The sequence below is a fragment of the Microcaecilia unicolor genome, chromosome 2 (genome assembly GCF_901765095.1).
Source record: "Microcaecilia unicolor chromosome 2, aMicUni1.1, whole genome shotgun sequence".
NCBI classification, from domain to species: domain Eukaryota; kingdom Metazoa; phylum Chordata; class Amphibia; order Gymnophiona; family Siphonopidae; genus Microcaecilia; species Microcaecilia unicolor.
Window position 1 is genome coordinate 436911593 of NC_044032.1, and position 20568 is coordinate 436932160.

The following is a 20568-nucleotide window of genomic DNA, read 5'->3' on the forward strand; positions in this document are numbered from 1 at the left end:
TGTTCATTCATATGTTGCCAATGGACACCCCTGTGTTTAAGTTGGTGGGGGTGGCTAGAGACTGTAAAAATGTCAATTGCTCTTGTTTTACTAATATTTGTATGCTGCCTCTATTCTTCTCCAAACAAATTTACAGCAAGATACAGAGTTGACTGTTTTTCTATACAAAAATTAAAAACCTAGAATTAGCGTTGAAAATTTTGCAAGCAGCAAAGGAGTCTGGTGGGGTCAATTTCCCTCATTTTTATAACTTTCATGTGGCTTTTTTGCTTTGGATTACGGAAAAGATGCAGATACCACTTTGGTCATCTTTGAAGGAGTGCTTTGTGACACCTATGCAGCTAACATTTATGAGGGATACGACACGAGTGCTGCATGTTCTGGATGCTGTTTGCTCACCTCGTGGCAGTCTCCACTGTGGTAGAATCCTAAACTGGAGACATAATCTAGGGCCCTGTTTACTAAGCCGTGCTATAGGTGAGCTAGCATTTTTAGTACACGCAAAAAATTAGCATGTGCTAACGCTAGAGATGCCCATATGAATATACGGTTGTCTCTAGCGTTTAGAGTGCACTAAAAATGCTAGCACAAACAGGGACCAAATTTTGCAATGGAAGTTATGTTTCGTATTTGGCGAGAGTTTGCCCGTGTTTTGTGTGCGACCAAGGTGTGGTATTCTGTTTGCAGGTAGTTTCTATGTAGCTGTCCCACTTGTACTGTTTTACCAGCAGTAGGTGTATTGGTGTTTTAGGGCCCAATACTGCCTACTCTTGGATAGGGTTCATGCTGTTTGAATCACAGGAATTAATGCTACTGCTGTATGTGATATGTTTGCTACATGTATGTTGCATTAGGATTTTTTCAGATTTTGTGTTATTTCACAATGTGTCTGATAGTGGAGAGATTTATAATACTAGTACTGAGGTGGCATGAGAATCAGAATATATATTTTTTGTTGCGGGGGAGGGGGGAGGGGATGCAGCAGTTATGGTAGCTTGCACAGAGAAATAAGCTAGTTCTGATCTGTACCTGTTGATGGAGGAAGATAGGGTTTTGTGGATGCAGAACATTTTTACATTTAATTCATAAGTACTGCCATACTGTGTCAGACCATAGGTCTATAAGTTTCATGTATGCAGTGTGTCATATATACAAGGATTGTCCATCAGGACTGAAAAAAAGGTTGACAAACACTGCCCTAAACCAACATTAGGTTTGCTTGCCTATAATTATTAGACCACCACCAGAGACATTTTCAACAACTGGCATTAACATTTTATCAATTGAGTCTTAAATATCAGGGATAAATTCCAAATAATGACCATACCCAAAAAAGTAAAATATCAAAAAAACATTTTTGGTACAGATAAATTATTTATCACAATTTACAAATGTAATACATACATCACTATAAAAATGATGATAAAGCAAATTTATCTAATTTCTGTTCCTCTCCTCCCCCCTCCTTCCCTGCCTTTCTCTTGCGCTCTGTGGAATGCCCGCTCTGTCTGTAACAAACTTTCCTACATCCATGACCTCTTTATCTCTCGTACTCTCCATCTGCTTGCCCTAACTGAAATTTGGCTTTACCCTGAAGACTCTGCTTCAGTTGCGGCCCTATGCCATGGAGGTTATCTTTTCTCCCATACTCCTTGCCCGGTTGGCCGCGGAGGTGGTGTCGGGTTACTACTTTCACCCTCTTGTAGATTTCAACTTCTATTACCTCAGTCTCACTGTTTTTCTTCCTTCGAAGTCTACTCCATCCATCTATTTGCTCCTCTGCCTCTCCGAGTAGAAGTCATTTATCGACCCCCTGATAAGTCCCTTTCTTCCTTTCTCACTGACTTTGATGCTTGGCTTTCCTTCTTTCTTGAACCTTCATCTCCTTCCCTCATTCTTGGGGATTTTAACATTCATGCTAATGATCCCTCTGACTCTTATGCTTCGCAGTTTCTTGCTTTAACATCCTCTTTCAATCTTCAACTGTACTCCACTGCCCCCACTCACCAGAATAGTCACTGTCTTGATCTTATCCTCTCCTCAAACTACTCACCCTCCAGTTTCTGTGCCTCAACTCTTCCCCTCTCTGACTATCATCTGATAACTTTCACACTTAAACACCCTCCTCCCCAGTCCCGTCCAATCTTAACCAATACATTTAGGAATCTTCAGGCTATTGACCCTTCTACTCTGTCCTCCAATGTTTCTAATCTCTTCTCTACCACTATGTTATCCAAGTCTGTTAATGAGGCTGTCTCTTCCTATAACACTATTCTCTCCTCTGCTCTGGATACTCTCGCTCCTCCCATTCCCCGTTCTGTAAAACATACCAAACCCCAGCCTTGGCTGACCTCTAGAATCCACTACCTACGTTCCTGCGCCCGCTCGGTCGAACACCTTTGGCTGAAATCCCGTGCCCATGCTGACTTCATACATTTCAAATTCTTGCTGACCTGCTTCCAGTCTGCTCTTTTACTTGCCAAACAGGACTATTACATCCAGTTGACAAATTCTCTTGGCTCAAACCCTCGACGTCTCTTTGCCACACTGAACTCTCTCCTCAAAGTGCCTTCACCTCCAACCCCCCCTTCACTTTCCCCCCAGACTATGGCTGAGTTCTTTCATGATAAGGTTCACAAGATTAAACTTGAATTCTCAACCAGGTCACCTCCACCTCTCCTTCCCTTAGCCCATTCTCTCAACCCTCCAGCCCCTGCCTCCTTTTCTTCCTTTTCTGAAATCACTGAAGAGGAAACTACACATCTTATTTCCTCCTCGAAACTAACTACCTGTTCCTCTGATCCTATTCCCACCCATCTACTTATCTACTATCTCTCCTACTGTCATTCCTTTTATCTGTCATATCCTCAATCTTTCACTGTCCACTGCGACTGTTGATGCCTTTAAGCATGCCGTAGTCACACCACTCCTTAAAAAACCTTCATTGGACCCTACATGTCCTTCCAACTATCGCCCCATCTCCCTCCTCCCTTTCCTATCCAAGATACTTGAATGTGCTGTTCACCGCCGTTGCCTTGACTTTCTTTCATCTCAAGCTATTCTAGATCCACTTCAATCTGGCTTTTACCCCCTTCATTCAACTGAAACAGCGCTTGCTAAAGTCTCCAATGATCTGTTCCTGGCCAGATCCAAAGGTCTCTATTCTATACTCATCCTTCTCGATCTTTCTGCTGCTTTTGACACTGTTGATCACAGCCTACTCCTTAGTACACTGTCCTCACTTGGATTTCAGGGCTCTGTTCTTTCCTGGTTTTCTTCTTATCTCTCCCAGCGTACCTTTAGTGTATACTCTAGTGGATCCTCCTCTACTTCTATCCCACTGTCAGTTGGTGTACCTCAGGGATCTGTCCTGGGACCTCTTCTTTTCTCCATCTATACTTCTTCCCTTGGTACTCTGATCTCATCCCATGGTTTTCAGTATCATCTTTACGCTGATGACTCCCAGATCTATCTCTCCACACCTGAAATCTCAGCCAAAATCCAGGCCAGAGTATCAGCCTGCCTGTCTGACATTGCTGCCTGTATGTCTCAGCGCCATCTGAAACTAAACATGACCAAGACTAAGCTTCTCATCTTTCCCCCTAAACAAACCTCTCCTCCTCCCCCATTCTCTATTTCTGTGGATAACACTCTCATCCTTCCTGTCTCATCAGATCGTAACCTTGGGGTCATCTTCGACTCCTCCCTCTCCTTCTCTGCACATATTCAGCACACTGCTAATGTTGTTTCTTTCTCTATAATATCAGCAAAATTCGCCCTTTCCTTTCTGAGCACACTACCAGAACCCTCATCCACACTCTTATCACCTCTCGCTTAGACTATTGCAACTTGCTTCTTACAGGTCTCCCACTTAGCCATCTCTCTCCTCTTCAATCTGTTCAAAATTCTGCTGCACGACTAATATTCCGCCAGTGTCGTTATGCTCATATTAGCCCTCTCCTCAAGTCACTTCGCTGGCTTCCTATCCGTTTCCGCATACAGTTCAAACTCCTCTTATTGACCTATAAGTGCATTCACTCTGCAGCTCCTCAGTACTTCTCCACTCTCATCGCTCCCTACATTCCTCATCGGGAACTCCGTTCACTGGGTAAATCTCTCTTATCTGCACCCTTCTCCTCCACTGCTAACTCCAGACTCCGTTCCTTTTATCTTGCTACACCATATGCCTGGAATAGACTTCCTGAGCCGGTATGTCAAGTTCCATCTCTAGCCGTCTTCAAATCTAAGCTAAAAACCCACCTTTTTGATGCTGCTTTTAACTCCTAACCCTTATTCATTGACTCCTCTACGCCATTCTCGAGGACATGGCTTCTCTGCATTGAGGCAGGCTCTGTCTCGACCCTCCCATAGAGAGCTTTTGTGTGGTACCCAATGAGGAGCACTCATAGGAGTCGGAGGAAGATCCCAGGTACTTTTCCTCAGACGAGTCCTATGGGATACCCTCTGAACCCTCCCCTCCACCTGAAAGAAGAAAGTCTCCACTAGAGAGCCTTTCATTTCCATCTTTTGTAAAGAAATGACTGATGCCATTCCATTTCCTTTAGAAGTGGAGGACAAGCCCAGAGCCAAGATGCTCGAGGTCCTGGACTACACGTCTCCTCCTAGGGAGTCTGTAAATAAAAGAAACGGGAAGACAAAGCTCTGTGAATGGAAAGAACGTGAAAAAGGCGAAGAAAAACACACCAAGGCACAAAAAAAGCTCTTGGACCGAGCAAATGTGGAGACGGTGAAAAAAGTACACTCTCTCCTCACTGTGGTAAAAAAGTAGCCGAGGTGACCGCATTCACACGGTGGGTGGGAAGGCACTCGCACATGTGCAGTGGAGCATGTCACACGGTCCACAAAGCTCTTCTTACCCTTGTCATAACACCCGGAACAGGCAACGCAGCCTGCGTTATCCACTTGCAAGAATAGATATCCCCTCTTGTCCTCGGAGACATAATAAATAATAATGAATGTGAAATGAGAAGTGCCCAGTTCTTATTATGTCTAGTCACTACATCGTGAGACTAGCTGACTCTGAACCATCATAGTGTTCAGATACACTTATCCTGAGTGCTGTAGTAATTTCCATGCTGCTCACCATGAACATAAAACATACTAACAGTATGTATAAATGTAACTCTGACTTGCTAAATAATATACCTAATAAACCAATAAATATTGTTGACCTAACATTAACATTTTAGAAGTCAGAAGGATGATTCAGAACAAAATACCAGAAAATGCTTCTTTAGAAAGAGGGCGACAGTGGCCTGGAATACACTACCAGCTGAGGTAATGGAAGCCAGCACTATAACAGAATATAAACATAAATGGGGCAGATATAGAGCACAGTGGTAGAAATGAGGTTGGGAGACCAATGTTGCAAGCAATCCATGCTTCACTCTCTAACAAGCACAGGCAAGCAGAGAGGTTGAGGGAGAGGGGATGATGAGAAAACCAGGGCATGCCCTAACGAAAGCCTTTGCAAACTAGTTCCAGTGGTCCCCCAGTTTGTTAGGTTTTCAGGATATTTACAATATGCAGGAGAAAGAGCTGATTAGGCAACATATGCAAAGTTTTCTGATACATTCATTGCAGATATCCTGAAAACTCAGCTGGCTATGGGATCATTAAGACAGCTTTAGGAAGCTCAGACCCAATAACACTAAGGGGGGAGTTGTCAACCTGGGCTACCATTAAGATGTGTTATTTCACTACAACTTGTGCTGTTTTACCATAGATTCTATTTTATGCAATGAGACCTAGTTTCTAATAACCCAGGTTACATTAAAATAATCCCCTCCTTAGTCTGGGTGTTATTTGCCTAGTTTCTGGTTCAGTCAATTTATTTTAAATTATGGATTATTTGATTTTTTTATATCTATATGTTGTTCCATGTTGTGCATTGTGACAGACCTATATTTAACACTTATGGATAGCAGGCTACAACGCCTCAAAAATCAAGTATGCCAATGGCTTCTGGCTGATGGCGGCTAGGAGAAAACAAGGGATAAATTAAAGGAAATATAACCTAGTGACATTGCAGGCCACAGTGTCAGACAGGATGGAACCAGTAGCCTACAAAATCCCAGAACTCAAGCAAGTTGACAGAAGATTGGTGGTGACCAAGGACTATTCAGCATGTCCACAAAGACCTAGGCAGCTGGAAGCTTGAGTGACATCACCACTTCTGTTCAAGCAATAGCTTCATTAGTTTCGATAGCTGTTTAGATTAACAATAATTAAGTGCGCCAGAAAATCCACTGTATGCTCCTATCACCTACCTCTATTGCTTTTTCTGCTTGTTCTTTTGATTCAAATTCAACAAATGCAAATCCCTTTGGGTCTCCAGTGGACTTGTACCGCGGGATACTGATGTAAACCACATCCCCACATTTTCCAAATACGCGATCGATCCAGCTGTGGTTAACATTTTTAGGAAGCAACTCCTATAGTCAGGGCAGAAAAGCAGCACACGGTATAACTATCAATTTTACATCACATTTTGCATTCTTTGACTGCAATAGTTAAAAGCCTATGGTTAAATAAGCAGAAAATTAACACACTGAAAACAAGAATCAGTCATATATAATTTGAGGGGTATTCAAAAGTAGATGTAACTGTGTATCACATTCATGTTTAAATTTAGGAGATACATCTGGAAATCTCCAATATACATTTCTGAGCTCTATGTAAGATTTCCCCTAACAGGGAATTGCCATATACACTGAATGGAGCTTAACAGAAAGCAGGCAGTCTGGAGTCTTTCCCAGATACATCTTAAGCAGATAACCCCCCACAGAACACTTCCAATATGAAAATCAGAGTTCACACCACTCTTGCCACACAGACCTTTTACAGAAAAAGAGGCCTGATCATAGTGGCAGTGACAACAGCAACATGCTCCAAAGGCATATGGGCTGGGAACTAAGCCAGAACTCCTCTGCTTCCAGGCTCTGCCTTCCATATGGAAAACAGGAAAGGCCAAGCTACCATAGGGTGTCTGGGAGCGGAACATATGAATTTCTGAAGCATGCTGCTACAATCACAATTTGGTCTCAGACTGACCCCAGCTTCTATACAAAACGTTTGCTTGGTGTTGGGGCTCTGCTGGGTGTCAGGGGTGGAGAACAGTGTTAAAGCTGTGAATGGCTGTGCTAGAACTGTGGGAGGGTAAACATTTTAAGCAGGGTTTTTGATAAATAGGGGGCAGTTCTATAACTTGGCACCTCAATGCTGAGCACCAATTCTATAATAGCATCCTGGCACTTTTCTGAACCCTTTCTCTACAGTCTATGGCTATCGAAACTTGGCACAAGGCAGTGTGTGCCACTTATAGCATTCTATAAGGTGTGCGCATAAGTAGGTGATGCGCTCATATCCTGCCCATGCTCCATCCTCATGTATGCCCCCCTGTAGCTAAGCACTGCAGAATTCATGCGCTCCCTTAAACAGTGCATACTGCACCTGTCAGTATAAATGCCAGTTAAGGTGCCACTTACATGCACAAGGTGCGCATAACTGCACCACCTAGTTATAAAATTGCCATGCAAGTGTTTATAAAATGCACAGTTATTTTGAAGAAAAAAAGGCCTTAACTGAAAGAAACAGAAACTCACCTTTTATAAATGCCTAAAATCAGAAGCCCTAACTATATAACCTTATCTCCTTCTCTACTCTTTGTAGTGCTGAAGGATGGCCTGTATTGGGGTAATAAACAGCCTTCGCTACCACAATATACTCTCCGGCAATTAACTCTCCTCCTATCAAAAGAGTGAATATATTACATCAGAGGTGATCCCTGCCCCATCCCACACTAGGAACAAGAAATCACCTGATTGTAGCTGTGTTCTTGGAAGAAGTCAAAAGACAGACATGCTTGTTCCCAGCTATATAGCAGAATAGGATCAAGTGCCCACAAATAATCTGAAGATTTGCTGGGTCAGAAGTCCAACCACTGAAAGCAATGTGAAATACAAAGACAAGATTGCGGCACTAACTGCTATTAACGTGTAACCCTAGATAATTTATGTCTGTTGAATTTTCCTTGTTCAACTTTGGTGATGCCAAGAGGAATGCTAAGGAAATATATAAAGGAAGTTTTGAAAGTTCCAGAGGACAAGATTCCACCGTTTACTCAGGTTTATTATCTGCCTTTGTCAAAATCTTCAGAGAAGATATCTAATGGTCCACAAAATATGGAAGCCCCTTTGGATGTCTCTTCTATATTTGAATTTTCTACAAAAACAATTTTAAAGAGCTTCCGAGGATAATTTCTTTCATACACAACTCAAAAATAATCCTCTTCCACTGAATACTGAAGACCTCTTTTTAGTTTTCATCTATTAAATACCAATTTTTATGTATTTTATATCAAATTTTATTAAAAATAGGGAGGAAAAGCATCAACAGACTCATTCAATCATAGGAGTGCTTACTGTCATCATAGGCTAAAAAACCTCCCAAGTCCAAACACACTTTCAACTTAGCTTAGCTCGTGAGCATGCACAGACTCTTCCTGCTGTCCACGGCCGACAATGGCCAAAGTTTCAATAACTTTGTCAGGGTCCGTGGCACTTCAGCCCATTTCACTCTAAGGTTGTCTGGTTCTATATTTGAGACATCAGATAGTGAATCTCTGTCCATTCCACTCTGCCATGGTAGCTTTATCTCCAGATAAGACTTGATTGTTGTTTATTTTTTAAAAACAGAGAGGAACTGTTTAATAGATAAAAACATTTGAATATTTCCTGATGTCTTGCATGATATGCAGAGACGTAGGTGGCAATTTATGTTATTGAAATCTGGAGCGACTCAGTTGGGAGCCACCTTTTTTCTTAACAATCCTTGTAAATGAATAGTCCGATATCAAGCTTCTAAATATGTATTCTTTGAACTTGCCCAGCTCATTGCTTTTCTTGCGATTAAACGGATTGCTGCCTCGCCTTCAGCCATTAGAGAGGGGACACAAGTTGTCTAGTTTAGTTATTTAGGTCTTTGATAGTCAGGTCTATTTTCTTTCTGGTCTTTTCGTAAGTTCTGTTGTAAGCCTCTGAAATTCTAGACTTGGATCCCATATACTTGTGGACAATCTACTTGAGCCCATCATGTCAACTGGAGTTTACAGGAGTTCTACTAGACATGACTCAGGCAAGCACCTTTCTTCTACAAGAAAGGATCGCTACTTTGGTACCATCATGGAAGAAATAAACAAGCAGAGAAAAACTCTGTGAGTGTGTATTCTGTGCATATTTGAGAGGGTGAGGGTATGTGTTTGTATCTGTGTTGGCTCTGTATGACTGGGACAGTGGAGAAGAGAGGAGAGGCAGTTTGAAAAGAGCAATTCTCTGTTATGTTTCCAAGTACCAGTGTTTCTATGCTAGAGCAGCTGAAACTACCTCTCCCATAGAAATACATTACGCCATATTTTGGGTAATTTTGTTTCTCTGGAACCTCTGGTCCGATATGGCCCATTTCAATCTCAATGTGTTTTTGACTCAATTTTTCCTCCCATATCAAATCTGGTCACTTTCTGTTAAATTTTCATAGAACTATACCTTCCCCAAAGATAGATTGTCACCCCTTTATATATAATTTTTTTCCCCACAATCCATTGGATTGGAAGAATAAAAAAAATGTTGTGAACCAATGGTTTAAAACATTAAACACAAACTGTTCTGTTCACATGTAAATATTGTAAATTAGGATGGGCACCCTGGGGAGAATGGTCTTCTAAAGCCATGGCTCATAATTTCCTAATGAAAGGAGAAATGTTGTAGGTATAGCCATTCCTTGTAAGTGTGGTAGAGGGAGACAAGATGCAATATCTCAGCACTATACTTTCCACAGTGCTATGTAATTACAGAAGTTGATAGCATTTCTCATGTAATTATTTAGAACAAAAACATGTAGACAGAGAGATATCAAAGATTTTAGATGGAGTTAAACTGAACAAAACTTTGCTCATATCTGCTCCATAAAATTTAAAGGTTCTTAAAGCGAACATCTTACCACATATACAGTGCGACTGTCCACATCCAATGGTTTCTCACCCAGCGGCTGCCGTCTTCTGATTTTAGTTCCCTCTAGATTCAACTAAAATGAAAGTGTATAAATTATTTTGAAAAATATATTCAGCTCCAGGTCCAGCACCAGGATTGTGCACTTTTGTATATAAAAGATCCTAGTTTGATTCCCCAGTCCCTCTTTTATTAGCCAAGGCTAAGGGTGTAGAGGAATATAAGAATAGCCATACTGGGTCAGACCAATGATCCATCCAGTCCAGTATCCTCCTTCCAACAGTGGACAATCCGGGTGATAAGTACCTTGCACAATCCCAAAAAGTAGCAATTTTCCAATCCTAGGGACAAACAGTGGTTTCCTTCTTGTCTACATCTAAAAAGCAGACTATGGACTTTTTATCCAGGAACTTACCCAAACCTTTTTTTAAACCCAGATATGGTAATCACTGTTACCACATCCTCTGGTACGTTCCAGAGCTTAATTATTTGTTGAGTGAAAAATTATTTCCAGGAAGCAACATTCACAGCTCCTGAAGACTCAAAAGTGGTAGCTGGAATTCAGGTGTATCCATATCAGATTCCACAGGTAAATCACTATCTATGGCTCTCAGTCCAGAACTGCCATTGCAATGGCTGGATTAGGGAAGGCTAATAAAAATAAGGGAAATATCCTTGGTAATAGCAAATGAAAGCTCAGATCACCACTGCCCAATAAAGGCTGCATTCAACTGAATTAGAAGACAGCAGGAAAAGTGAAATTGCAAGGTCAAATGAAGAAAAAAGAAAACAAAGAAGAAAAAGGTATTTATATCCTGGAAAGCAATGCTTCCATAATTGCTATAATGTTCACCTATGGAGGAATCCAAAACACATTATATGCAGTGGTGCAAGGCAGGCACAGCATATGCTTAGAGGTTTGCATATATACTCACCCACCAGAACAAGCACAAACATGCCTTAGAAAATCCATTCAAAGATCATTCTTTAATGTTTTCACTGTTCCTAACATGTTGAAGTGGGAGCTGGCAAACTTCCTGTCCATTTTCAGCCATATATACGACTTCAGGACTTTACTTGTAACTGTCTAGTCACTACAGTTTCTACCTTGGGAATACTTGGAAACCTATTACTGTTTATACACAGCCAGTCCACTGCTCTCACATGAGAGAAGGCAGCCCTAACTGCAAGGCACAACAAGCTGTCACTGCATAGGAAGCACCAACATTATTGCTTTGAGTAATCCATTACCAGCAATGATCTGTATTTGTTGGCAGTGACAGAAACCGAGAATTTACTGGAAAATGTGAATAGGGTTAGCAGATCTCCTAATGAAGAAACAGGCTAGACTAGTAACAGAGAGACATTTCTTTGAGATAAAAACAAATATTTATGTAACTGTGACAGTTCATTACACAGGACTAAAAAGGATTGCACTTACCTCCACAACAGAAGAGCCTTTCAATGCGCGAGCTATTAGTTTTTCATCAGTAGTCAGTTTCTTCATTTTATTAAATGACAGAAGTAGTGATATGTCAACATCTGGAAAATAACAGTGTATTCTGAAAAGCCATTCCACCTCAGCCCACAAGACTCAGAGTAGAGGCCATGCATTTGTCATTTCATATCATTTCTAACCTGACATGACAGAATAAACCCTGGTTTCTTTCTAGTGTTAACTATTAACACTGGAAAAAATGGCTGTAATTTATCAGGCACCAGCCAGCCTTGAACTTGTGACCTTCCAGGAAAAGCTATTATGCCTTTTGAGAGTCTGCTATAGCCAGACCATGCCTAGCTGTGTCTTGTCTCTCTGATACTCCTAGTTTCTATTTCCCAAATGGCTCTTTGCTTTCAGTAATCCTAGCGTACCCTTTTGTGCACAATGCACTTCTTGGAAGTACAATGTTCTTAAAGCTTATCTTAAATACTAGACTAGAAAACAGGCTATTCAACCTGTTAACTCTCGACCTGTGTTTTACCCAACACATTCGCTTTCCCACCCACACTGAAGAACACACCCTGAACTTGGTCCTTTCTATTTTCTCTGAACCTCGTTTCTCACCCGACATATTCTCTGCTATGGATGTACCTTGGTTGGATAACAGTCTTGTAACGTTTCACTTTTCCTCCCCTTATTCATCATCCACCCTTACTCCGTCCCAGCCCTCTTGCAAATCTCTTACCTTTAATGATCATGCAAAATGTCCCCACTTTCCTCTCACATCTCCCCTAACTTCGATACTTTGCCAGTTGAAGAGAAAGCCTGTACCTGCGACAAAATTTTTTGTCTAGACGCCACAAACGCCACTTCATGAACTGCCTTGCATCCCAAATGAAACCCTTGGTTCTCCGCTGCCCTTTGGCTGCTTCGCCTTCAGACCCACCAGTCTGAATGAAAGTGGCAGAAACACCACAGCCCAGAATCTACCATGAATCTGATGACCTGTTCCCTGGATGCCATTCCCTCCAAAAGGTTTAAGCTCCCCCATTATGTTCTGACTGCCCTGCTATTTCTTGTGATTCAAAGCAGTCTCCAATCTGGCATCTTCCTCACTACCTAAAAATCTGCTATTGTCCGCCCGATCCTTAAAAAACCCCAAAGCCGATTCATCCATTCCTTCAAATTACTGTCCTGTCTCTACTCCACATTGCTTCAAAAATCCTCAAAAAGGTTGTATTTTGGCAACTTCTACAACACATTGACCACTCAAATGTTCTTCATCCCTATCAATCTGGCTTTTGCTCTGGATACGGCACCAAAACTGATCCGACATCACTAGTAAGTGACCTTCATCAAGCACTTAATCGTGGTAAGTCTGCCCTCCTGATCTCATTGAACCTATCTGCAGCCTTTGATCTTTTCAACCATTCCATCCTGCTCTCCCGCCTATCCAGATTTGGACTAAGTGGGATAGTCCCTAATTGGTTTTCTTCTTTTCTTGAGGACAGGACATTTGTTGTTTCATTTGTCAATACACAGTCACCTCCCCCTTCCCTCATGTGTGGAGTACCCCAGGGTTCAATCTTAGCACCTCTCCTATTTAACATCTACCTCAGCCCATACGATACTCTAATTCAAGAATTAGGGCCAAGGGCATACTGCTATGCAAATGACATCCTTTTGATCCACTATACTGACTCTCTTTGCCCACCCTGCAAACTGATTTAAAGTCTCCTCATGGCTCATGCAAAATAAACTAGTACTGCTAGATCATGGGTAGTTAAGTCCACTCCTTCACTTTCCCCCTCTTTACTGGGTTCTTCATTGGAGCTGGAAACACAATTTAGATACTTAGGAGTCATTCTTGACAATGAACTGTCATCTGGCCCGAGAAGATTTCATGCTGTCAGTGTCCACTTCTTCCTTGATCAAAAATCTCAAATGATCATTCTTTATGCTACACTCATTTCACACCTAGACTATTGCAACGCTATTTACTCCGGCATTACCCAATCACTTACCCGTCAACTCCAAACCACCCAGAACCCAGCTTTATGACTTTTCACTCACGTGAGAAAATTTGCTCATATCACCCCTCTCTTTATCCAACATCATTGGTTACTGATTAATTACCACATCCATCACAAAAATCCTTGCTTTAACTCATACAATTTTGTCCACAGGGACCCCCTACCTCCCATCTGTGATAACACGATATGCGCCTCCCAGACTCCTAAGGTCTTTGAATGATCGCTGCCTACACATCCCCTCACCTGCCACTGCTAGGCTAGAGTCCACAAGATGGTCATCTTTTTACTGTACTGCTCCATCTCTGTAGAATTTTCTACCATCAATGCTCCGCCTCAAGCTCACCTTTCCCAAGTTTAAGGCGGATCTCAAAACCCATTTATTTAAGCTGGCTTTTGGTGAAAATTCATAATCCCCCTCCAACCACCAAGTGGCAGCAAGACATACTCTGTCCTGGACCATATGTGCAATTTGTCCCCTCCTATTTGATCTCTCTACCTCCCTATGCCTATGAATGTTGATCTGTTCTCTGCTTTCCTCTGCTCTATCAAATTTTGGTGTTCTTTTCTGTTTCTATGATTTAATTTTAATGTAAACCACTATGCTGTTAATTACGAATGGTGGTATTTCAAATAAAGAATAACCATAACTTAGATTGCTCAAGCCTCAGGATTCCCTGCTAGGAACTCCGTGATAGAATGAACCAGAGTAAAGGTACTGAAGGGTTGACTCAAACACCTAAATAAAAAAGCTGCTATAAGAACTCAGCTACATTTGAGCCTAACCTGAGGAGACAGGGAAAAACCCTAAAATGACAGGGATTTTTTTCCCAGGGTCACTGAATTTCAGCAATTTTTCCTGTGTTAATAGCTACTGTACACAAGAAAGCCTTGAACCTGTGACCTTCATGATGAATTATTCTATTTTTTAAGACTCTAACAGTCAGCCCATGCCTAGCTGGGTCTTGTATTTCTGCTTCAGTGTTGTTCTTGTCCAGTTGTACCCTAAAACAATTATAAAAACCAAACCAAAAGGCCTGAAAACACATAAAATAAAACGATTTTGGTTTTTTTGCCTGGACATCCCTACTGATCATCTTCACAGATTTGGCCACGGAAGCTAAGATAACATATACTGGATTAAGCTTATAGGTTATGGTATTTTTGACTGTACAAACCTAACTCTCCAAAGATCATTCAGGTGTGCCTTTGAGACCACATGAACTCTTTTTTCCTGTCTGGAGAAGGAAACCACATGGTCCTGAAGGCTCACATGTGGTTCTTCAGGAAAACAAACATATCAAAAACAAAAGGTGAAGCCTCCATACTCAGAACAAGGCAAACCAGAACACATGTGGTACCATCTTAACAGATCTAATAAAGTATCACAACCTACAGAAAATCCAGCATTTTCCAGTACTAAAAGCTTGCACTCCAAATAAATGTTAAAATGTGTGCATGCATATTGGACACATTCTAACAGACACAAAAAGGGACTGAATTAACAAATGTAGTTTCAGCAAGTCAGAAAAAGGCCTGCTTAAAATGTACCACAATATTCAATGTTTTTTTCTGAGTAATATACAATATTGCTCACTCACCAAACATGCTTTTTCATACTGTACATGGGCTTACACATGTATTTAGAAAGAATAGTTTCATTTCATGACTGTAAAGCAACTTACACCCATCTCTGCTTTTTTCAATTTGCTCCCAGAGAAACCTGTCCTTGTGGAGGTTAACATCACCAAACCAGAAGTCCACCTGTTTGGCTATATCAGATAGCAGCTGTTTCACCCGTGATCTTTTCTTCTTTTCACGCTCCTTCCTCTGCTCTGTGCTACTGTCCTGCTTGTCTTTGTTTCGTGCTGTATCTGTCTCCATTTCCGTCATCTTGTCACCTGTATGTTAGGGGGAAATTTTAGTTTACCAGAAAGCAGCACATGCTTTATCAACTTCACCAGGGTCTCCTACAGAATTGCTAAGTTACCTAGTTCCAGCAGGGATACTTTTTGGCCATGGGTAGAGAGAGAGAGAGAGACTGAGACTGACTGGGTGAAGGCTATGAGAGTTGGATGAGACAAAATCTGATGGGGACCCAGCCTGTGGTGACAGGTGAAACAAAGAGGCAATTGCTTCTTTGCTTTACCTATCCAGAGGGAGGGTGGTGTCATACAGCTGACAGCATGCTTTAGGAAAGGAGATTATTGACTTCTGCAATGATTAGCAAAGGCACCTTAAGGAATTGATTTACAAAAGTTTCTTTGCTCACAACATAAAATAGGAAAAAATAACCTTAAGTCAATTTCTAAAAGAGCTACTGCTCATCTGGGAGGGGATTCCAAACAACCCCCACCACCACCACACACACACACACACACACACACACACAAACCCCCAACTTCACAAGGAGAAATAAGTTCTTAGATGCTTGCTCCTAAGTTTTTAGGCTGGCTTCTAGATTTAATGAGAATTTGTCAAGGCCTGGCTTACGCTGTGGTATGAACATGGATCCCAAATTTAAGAGAGTAAGATGTAGTTCTCCTTAGTACATGGGTGGTAAATGGAGAAATTAGGATTACCTGATAATTTTCTTTCCATTAGTTCTTCACACTATTCCAGGACGAGTGGGTAGTTATGTCCATCGACCAGCAGGTGGAGATAGAAAATACAGAACTCAGCACTACTACATAGCTCCCTGTTAGCAGCTCAGCAGAACCTGAACCACCGTAATAGCCCTTACATGAACTGCCTCTATACCAAAGGATATCAACATTATACATTTTTTTTCTATTTGTTATGCTCTTCTTATTGTCTTCCTCCCCTCCCCACTACCTTATTGCTCTGTTTCACTATTCGAACATGATCACATCAGGTCTCTTGCTTGGTGCAGACTGGTACTTCACCCATCACATAATGTTTCCTAAAGTTTTTGCTCTCCATGTAGGGCTGGTGTTAAACATGCTGGGGCCCAGAGCAGAAGTTTGGGAGGAGGCCTAAAGTCCACCAGCAGGCTGTACTTTCTTCAGCTCTGGATAGGCTTGGGTGTCATCCTATATAATAATCCAACATTCTGAGGCTGCCTGGAACCGTGGATCCCTGGAGGTGGTCTGGAGTTGGAGTACATAATAGTGACGTCACACAACCCACACCAGATTGGCCAGTAGAAGGGAGAGGGGCGGAGCCACGATACAGGGAGCAGCAAATTAGCACAACACGGGGAATGCACAGCAGCAGGAACAGAAGCCTCACTCACACAGTCACTCTCACATACACTCTCTCAAGCATACACACTCAGAGGAAAACCTTGCTAGCACCCGTTTCCTTTCAAACAGAAACGGGCCTTTTTTACTAGTTGTAATATAAAGGGCCAGGGAATTCCTCTCCCGTTACTGCCACAATCAACACTGACTCTGACACCAGGTTTAACAATTCTGCACCAAAGTTCAAAGCTTAAAGGAAGCGGAAGGAGCTGCCAGGTTTTTAAAAATGCATATAATAAAATAAGAATATCAAAAGAGGAATGAACAGCATCAAGATACAGACAAGTTAACATAATCACCAGCATATACATATCCACAGTAGATCTTCTCCCCATACAGATTCACACCTACTGTTGCTAGATTGGACTATTATACACCCAATTAGGCTATACTGTTCCCTACTGTGAAGTACATAAGTATTGCCATACTGGGAAAGACCAAATGTCCATCAAGCCCAGCATCTTGTTTCCAACAGTGGCCAATCCAGGTCACAAATACCTGGCAAGATCCCAAAAAAGAAGTACAAAACATTCTATACTGCTATTCCCAGAAATAGTGGATTCTCCCCGAGTCCATTTAATAATGGTTTATGGACTTTTTCTTTAGGAAGCCGTCCAACCCTTTTTTAAACTCAGCTAAGCTAACCGCCTTTACCACATTCTTTGGCAACGAATTCCAGAGTTTAATTTCACATTGAGTGAAGAAATATTTTCTCCGATTAATTTTGAATTTACTACACTGTAGCTTCATCGCATGTCCCCTAGTCCTAGTATTTTTGGAAAGCGTAAACAGATGCTTCACATCTACCCGTTCCACTCCACTCATTATTTTATAGACCTCTATCATATCTCCCCTCAGCCGCCTTCCCTCCAAGCTGAAGAGCCCTAGCTGCTTTAGCCTTTCCTCATAGGGAAGTCGTCCCATCCCCTTTACCATTTTCATCGCCCTTCTCTGCACCTTTTCTAATTCCACTATATCTTTTTTGAGACACGGTGACCAGAATTGAACACAATATTCAAGGTGCGGTCGCACCATGGTGCGATACAAAGGCATTATAACTTCCTAATTTTTGTTTTCCATTCCTTTCCTAATAATACCTAACATTCTATTTGCTTTCTTAGTAGCCGCCACACACTGAGCAGAGGATTTCAACGTATCATCAATGATAATGCCTAGATCCCTTTCCCGGTCGGTGACTCCTAATGTGGAACCCTGCATTACACAATATATTTCGGGTTCCTCTTTCCCACATGCATCATTTTGCACTTGCTCACATTAAACGTCATCTGCCATTTAGATGCCCAGTCTCCCAGTCTCGTAAGGTGCGCTTGTAATTTTTCACAATCCTCCGCGATTTAACGACTTTGAATAACTTTGTGTCATCAGCAAATTTAATTACCTCACTAGTTACTCCCATCTCTAGGTCATTTATAAATATGTTAAAAAGCAGCGGTCCCAGCACAGACCCATGGGGCCCACTAACTACTCTTCTCCATTGAGAATACTGACCATTTAACCCTACTCTCTGTTTTATATCTTTCAACCAGTTTTTAATCCACAAAAGGACACTACCTCCTATCCCATGACTCTCCAATTTCCTCTGGAGTCTTTCATGAGGTACTTTGTCAAACGCCTTCTGAAAAGCCAGATACACAATATCAACCGGCTCACCTTTATCCCCATGTTTGTTCACCCCTTCAAAGAAATGTAGTAGATTAATGAGGCTAGATTTCCCTTCACGAAATCCATGTTGACTTTGTCTCATTAATCCATGCTTTTGAATATGCTCTGTAATTTTGTTCTATATAATAGTCTCTACCATTTTGCTCGGCACCGACGTCAGACTCACCAGTCTATAATTTCCCAAATCTCCTCTGGAACCTTTTTTAAAAATCGGCATTATATTGGTTGCCCTCCAATCTTCCGGTACTACGCTCAATTTTAAGGATAAATTACATATTACTAACAATAACTCCGCAAGCCAATGTAATAAAGCATAGGAGGTTTAGCACACAGCTTAGAATGGGTTCTGCATACAACTTCACACTATTCACTGTGGAACTTTAATGTACAAGAAAAACAACGGTAAAGAAGGTGTTAACTATTAAACCTAAATATAAAGAAGTGTGCAGAAAACCCGAAGGCCAAGTGTGGTTTTATAATGCTGGGGCTTTAACTCGTGATCTGATGAAAAGTAAAAAAAATGAATTTCTTTTCTTTTGTGCCAGTACGAACTACTTGCAACTTACTTTCTTGCTTTACTGCCTTTACTGGCTGAGGACTAAATAAGCACTTGAATAACACTTCCTCACTTTGAGTCACCTTTTAGCAGAGATGGGTAGCAACAAAGCACTTGTTCTTGTGTTATAGTATGTAAGTACAATTGGCAGTACTTTTACCCCATTCTGCCTATTAGTATACTTTCACTTTATAGCCACAAATAACCAATGAACATCATTAAATGTTCAGAATTACTAAGATAACATGATAAAGGAACAACTCCCATATCATACCAATTAAAATGTTTTACACATAGAAAACAAAACACACGTTCGCCATTCACCAAAGGTACATACCACCCAATTTATGCACATAATCCAGAGGTCTAAATGTTCTTTTTTATGAGCATACTAGTAAAAAAGGCCCGTTTCTGACACAAATGAAACAGGCGCTAGCAGGATGATATCCCCCCCCCCCACTCTGAGTTCCAGGGTCGTCCCCTCCCTACCTCCCTCCAATTTCCAAGGTCATCCCCTCCCTTCCTCCCTCCGAGTTCCAGGGGACCGAGTTTCAGGTTCCCCCCTCCCTCCCTCCTTCCTTCCTTCAAGTTTCAGGTTCCCCCTCCCTCCTTCCCTTCAAGTTTCAGGTTCCCCTTCCTTCTTCCCTCCGAGTTTCAGGTCCCCCCCGTCCCTCCCTCCGAGTTCCAGGGTCCCCGCCCCCCTTCAGAACGCGACAACACACGCATGAGGGTGTCATCGTCCCTCCCTTCCCATTCCAGGCCTCCTACCTCCAAATTTTAAAAGTCATCTTCACTTATGAAGTCGGGTTTACGGCGGCCAGCAGCAGCGGTAAAAGGCGTGCAGGCTTGGCCCTTCTTTCTCTCTCAGCTGTGATCCCGCCCTCATTTCCTGTTTCCGCAAGGGCGGGACCAGAGCTGAGAGAGATAGAAGGGTCAAGCCTGCACGCCTGTTACCGCTGCTGCTGTCAGCCTCCGTAAACCCGACTTCGTAAGTGAAGATGACTTTTAAAATTTGGAGGTAGGGGGCCTGGAACGGGAAGGGAGGGACGACGACACCTTCATGCATGTGACGTCGCGTTCTGTTGCCTGGCAACTCTGAAGCGTTCCCTTGCAGTGATTGGTCTTTACTAACACGGAAGTACGATACGTCATTTCAGTAGATGGATACAGCAGGAGCACGAATGCTTCAAGGCTTCACTTTCTCAGCTTCAGAACGTTGGAGGTGCTTTTTATTATATAGGCTAGCACTTCTCATCCCACTTTGCTCCTTTCTCTGCCCTACAAGATTCAAAGGGCAGGAACCCTGAATTACACCAAAACATTGAATCACCACATGATCAGAAGTGAAATAAAGACTTTTTCCTGCTGGCAGCAATCAGGTAGATTCAGATGGTCAGGCTGCTTCCAGCTGCTCTTATGCAGAGGGCAGAGCCCCAGTGGAAAACACAAGCAACAGAATGAGTTGCCATGGCCCCAACAATATTTTGCTCAACACAGCATCAGCAACTAGAGATCTTGTGGCAGTTCTAGAGATGTTTAGTTCCCCTGGTGGGAACCCTTAGAATGCTGC

At 42.0% G+C, this 20568-nt stretch overlaps 1 protein-coding gene across 4 annotated transcripts in view; it reads right to left on the reverse strand.

The window, feature by feature from the left end:
• The window catches only part of LARP7 (La ribonucleoprotein domain family member 7), a 107438-nt gene that overhangs the window by 85766 nt on the left and 1104 nt on the right, over positions 1-20568 (reverse strand). For 2 of the 4 annotated variants that reach the window (XM_030190847.1, XM_030190846.1), the window contains exons 1-5: positions 16079-16109; positions 15182-15397; positions 11467-11567; positions 10018-10101; positions 6291-6455 (exon numbers count right to left, since the gene is read on the reverse strand). In XM_030190847.1, the coding sequence (XP_030046707.1) occupies positions 6291-6455; positions 10018-10101; positions 11467-11567; positions 15182-15397; positions 16079-16097 (585 nt within the window). In that variant the 5' untranslated portion in view covers positions 16098-16109. Of the gene's footprint in view, positions 1-6290; positions 6456-10017; positions 10102-11466; positions 11568-15181; positions 15398-16078; positions 16205-20568 lie in introns of those variants that run through there. The other 2 variants (XM_030190848.1, XM_030190849.1) reach the window with 2 other exon arrangements.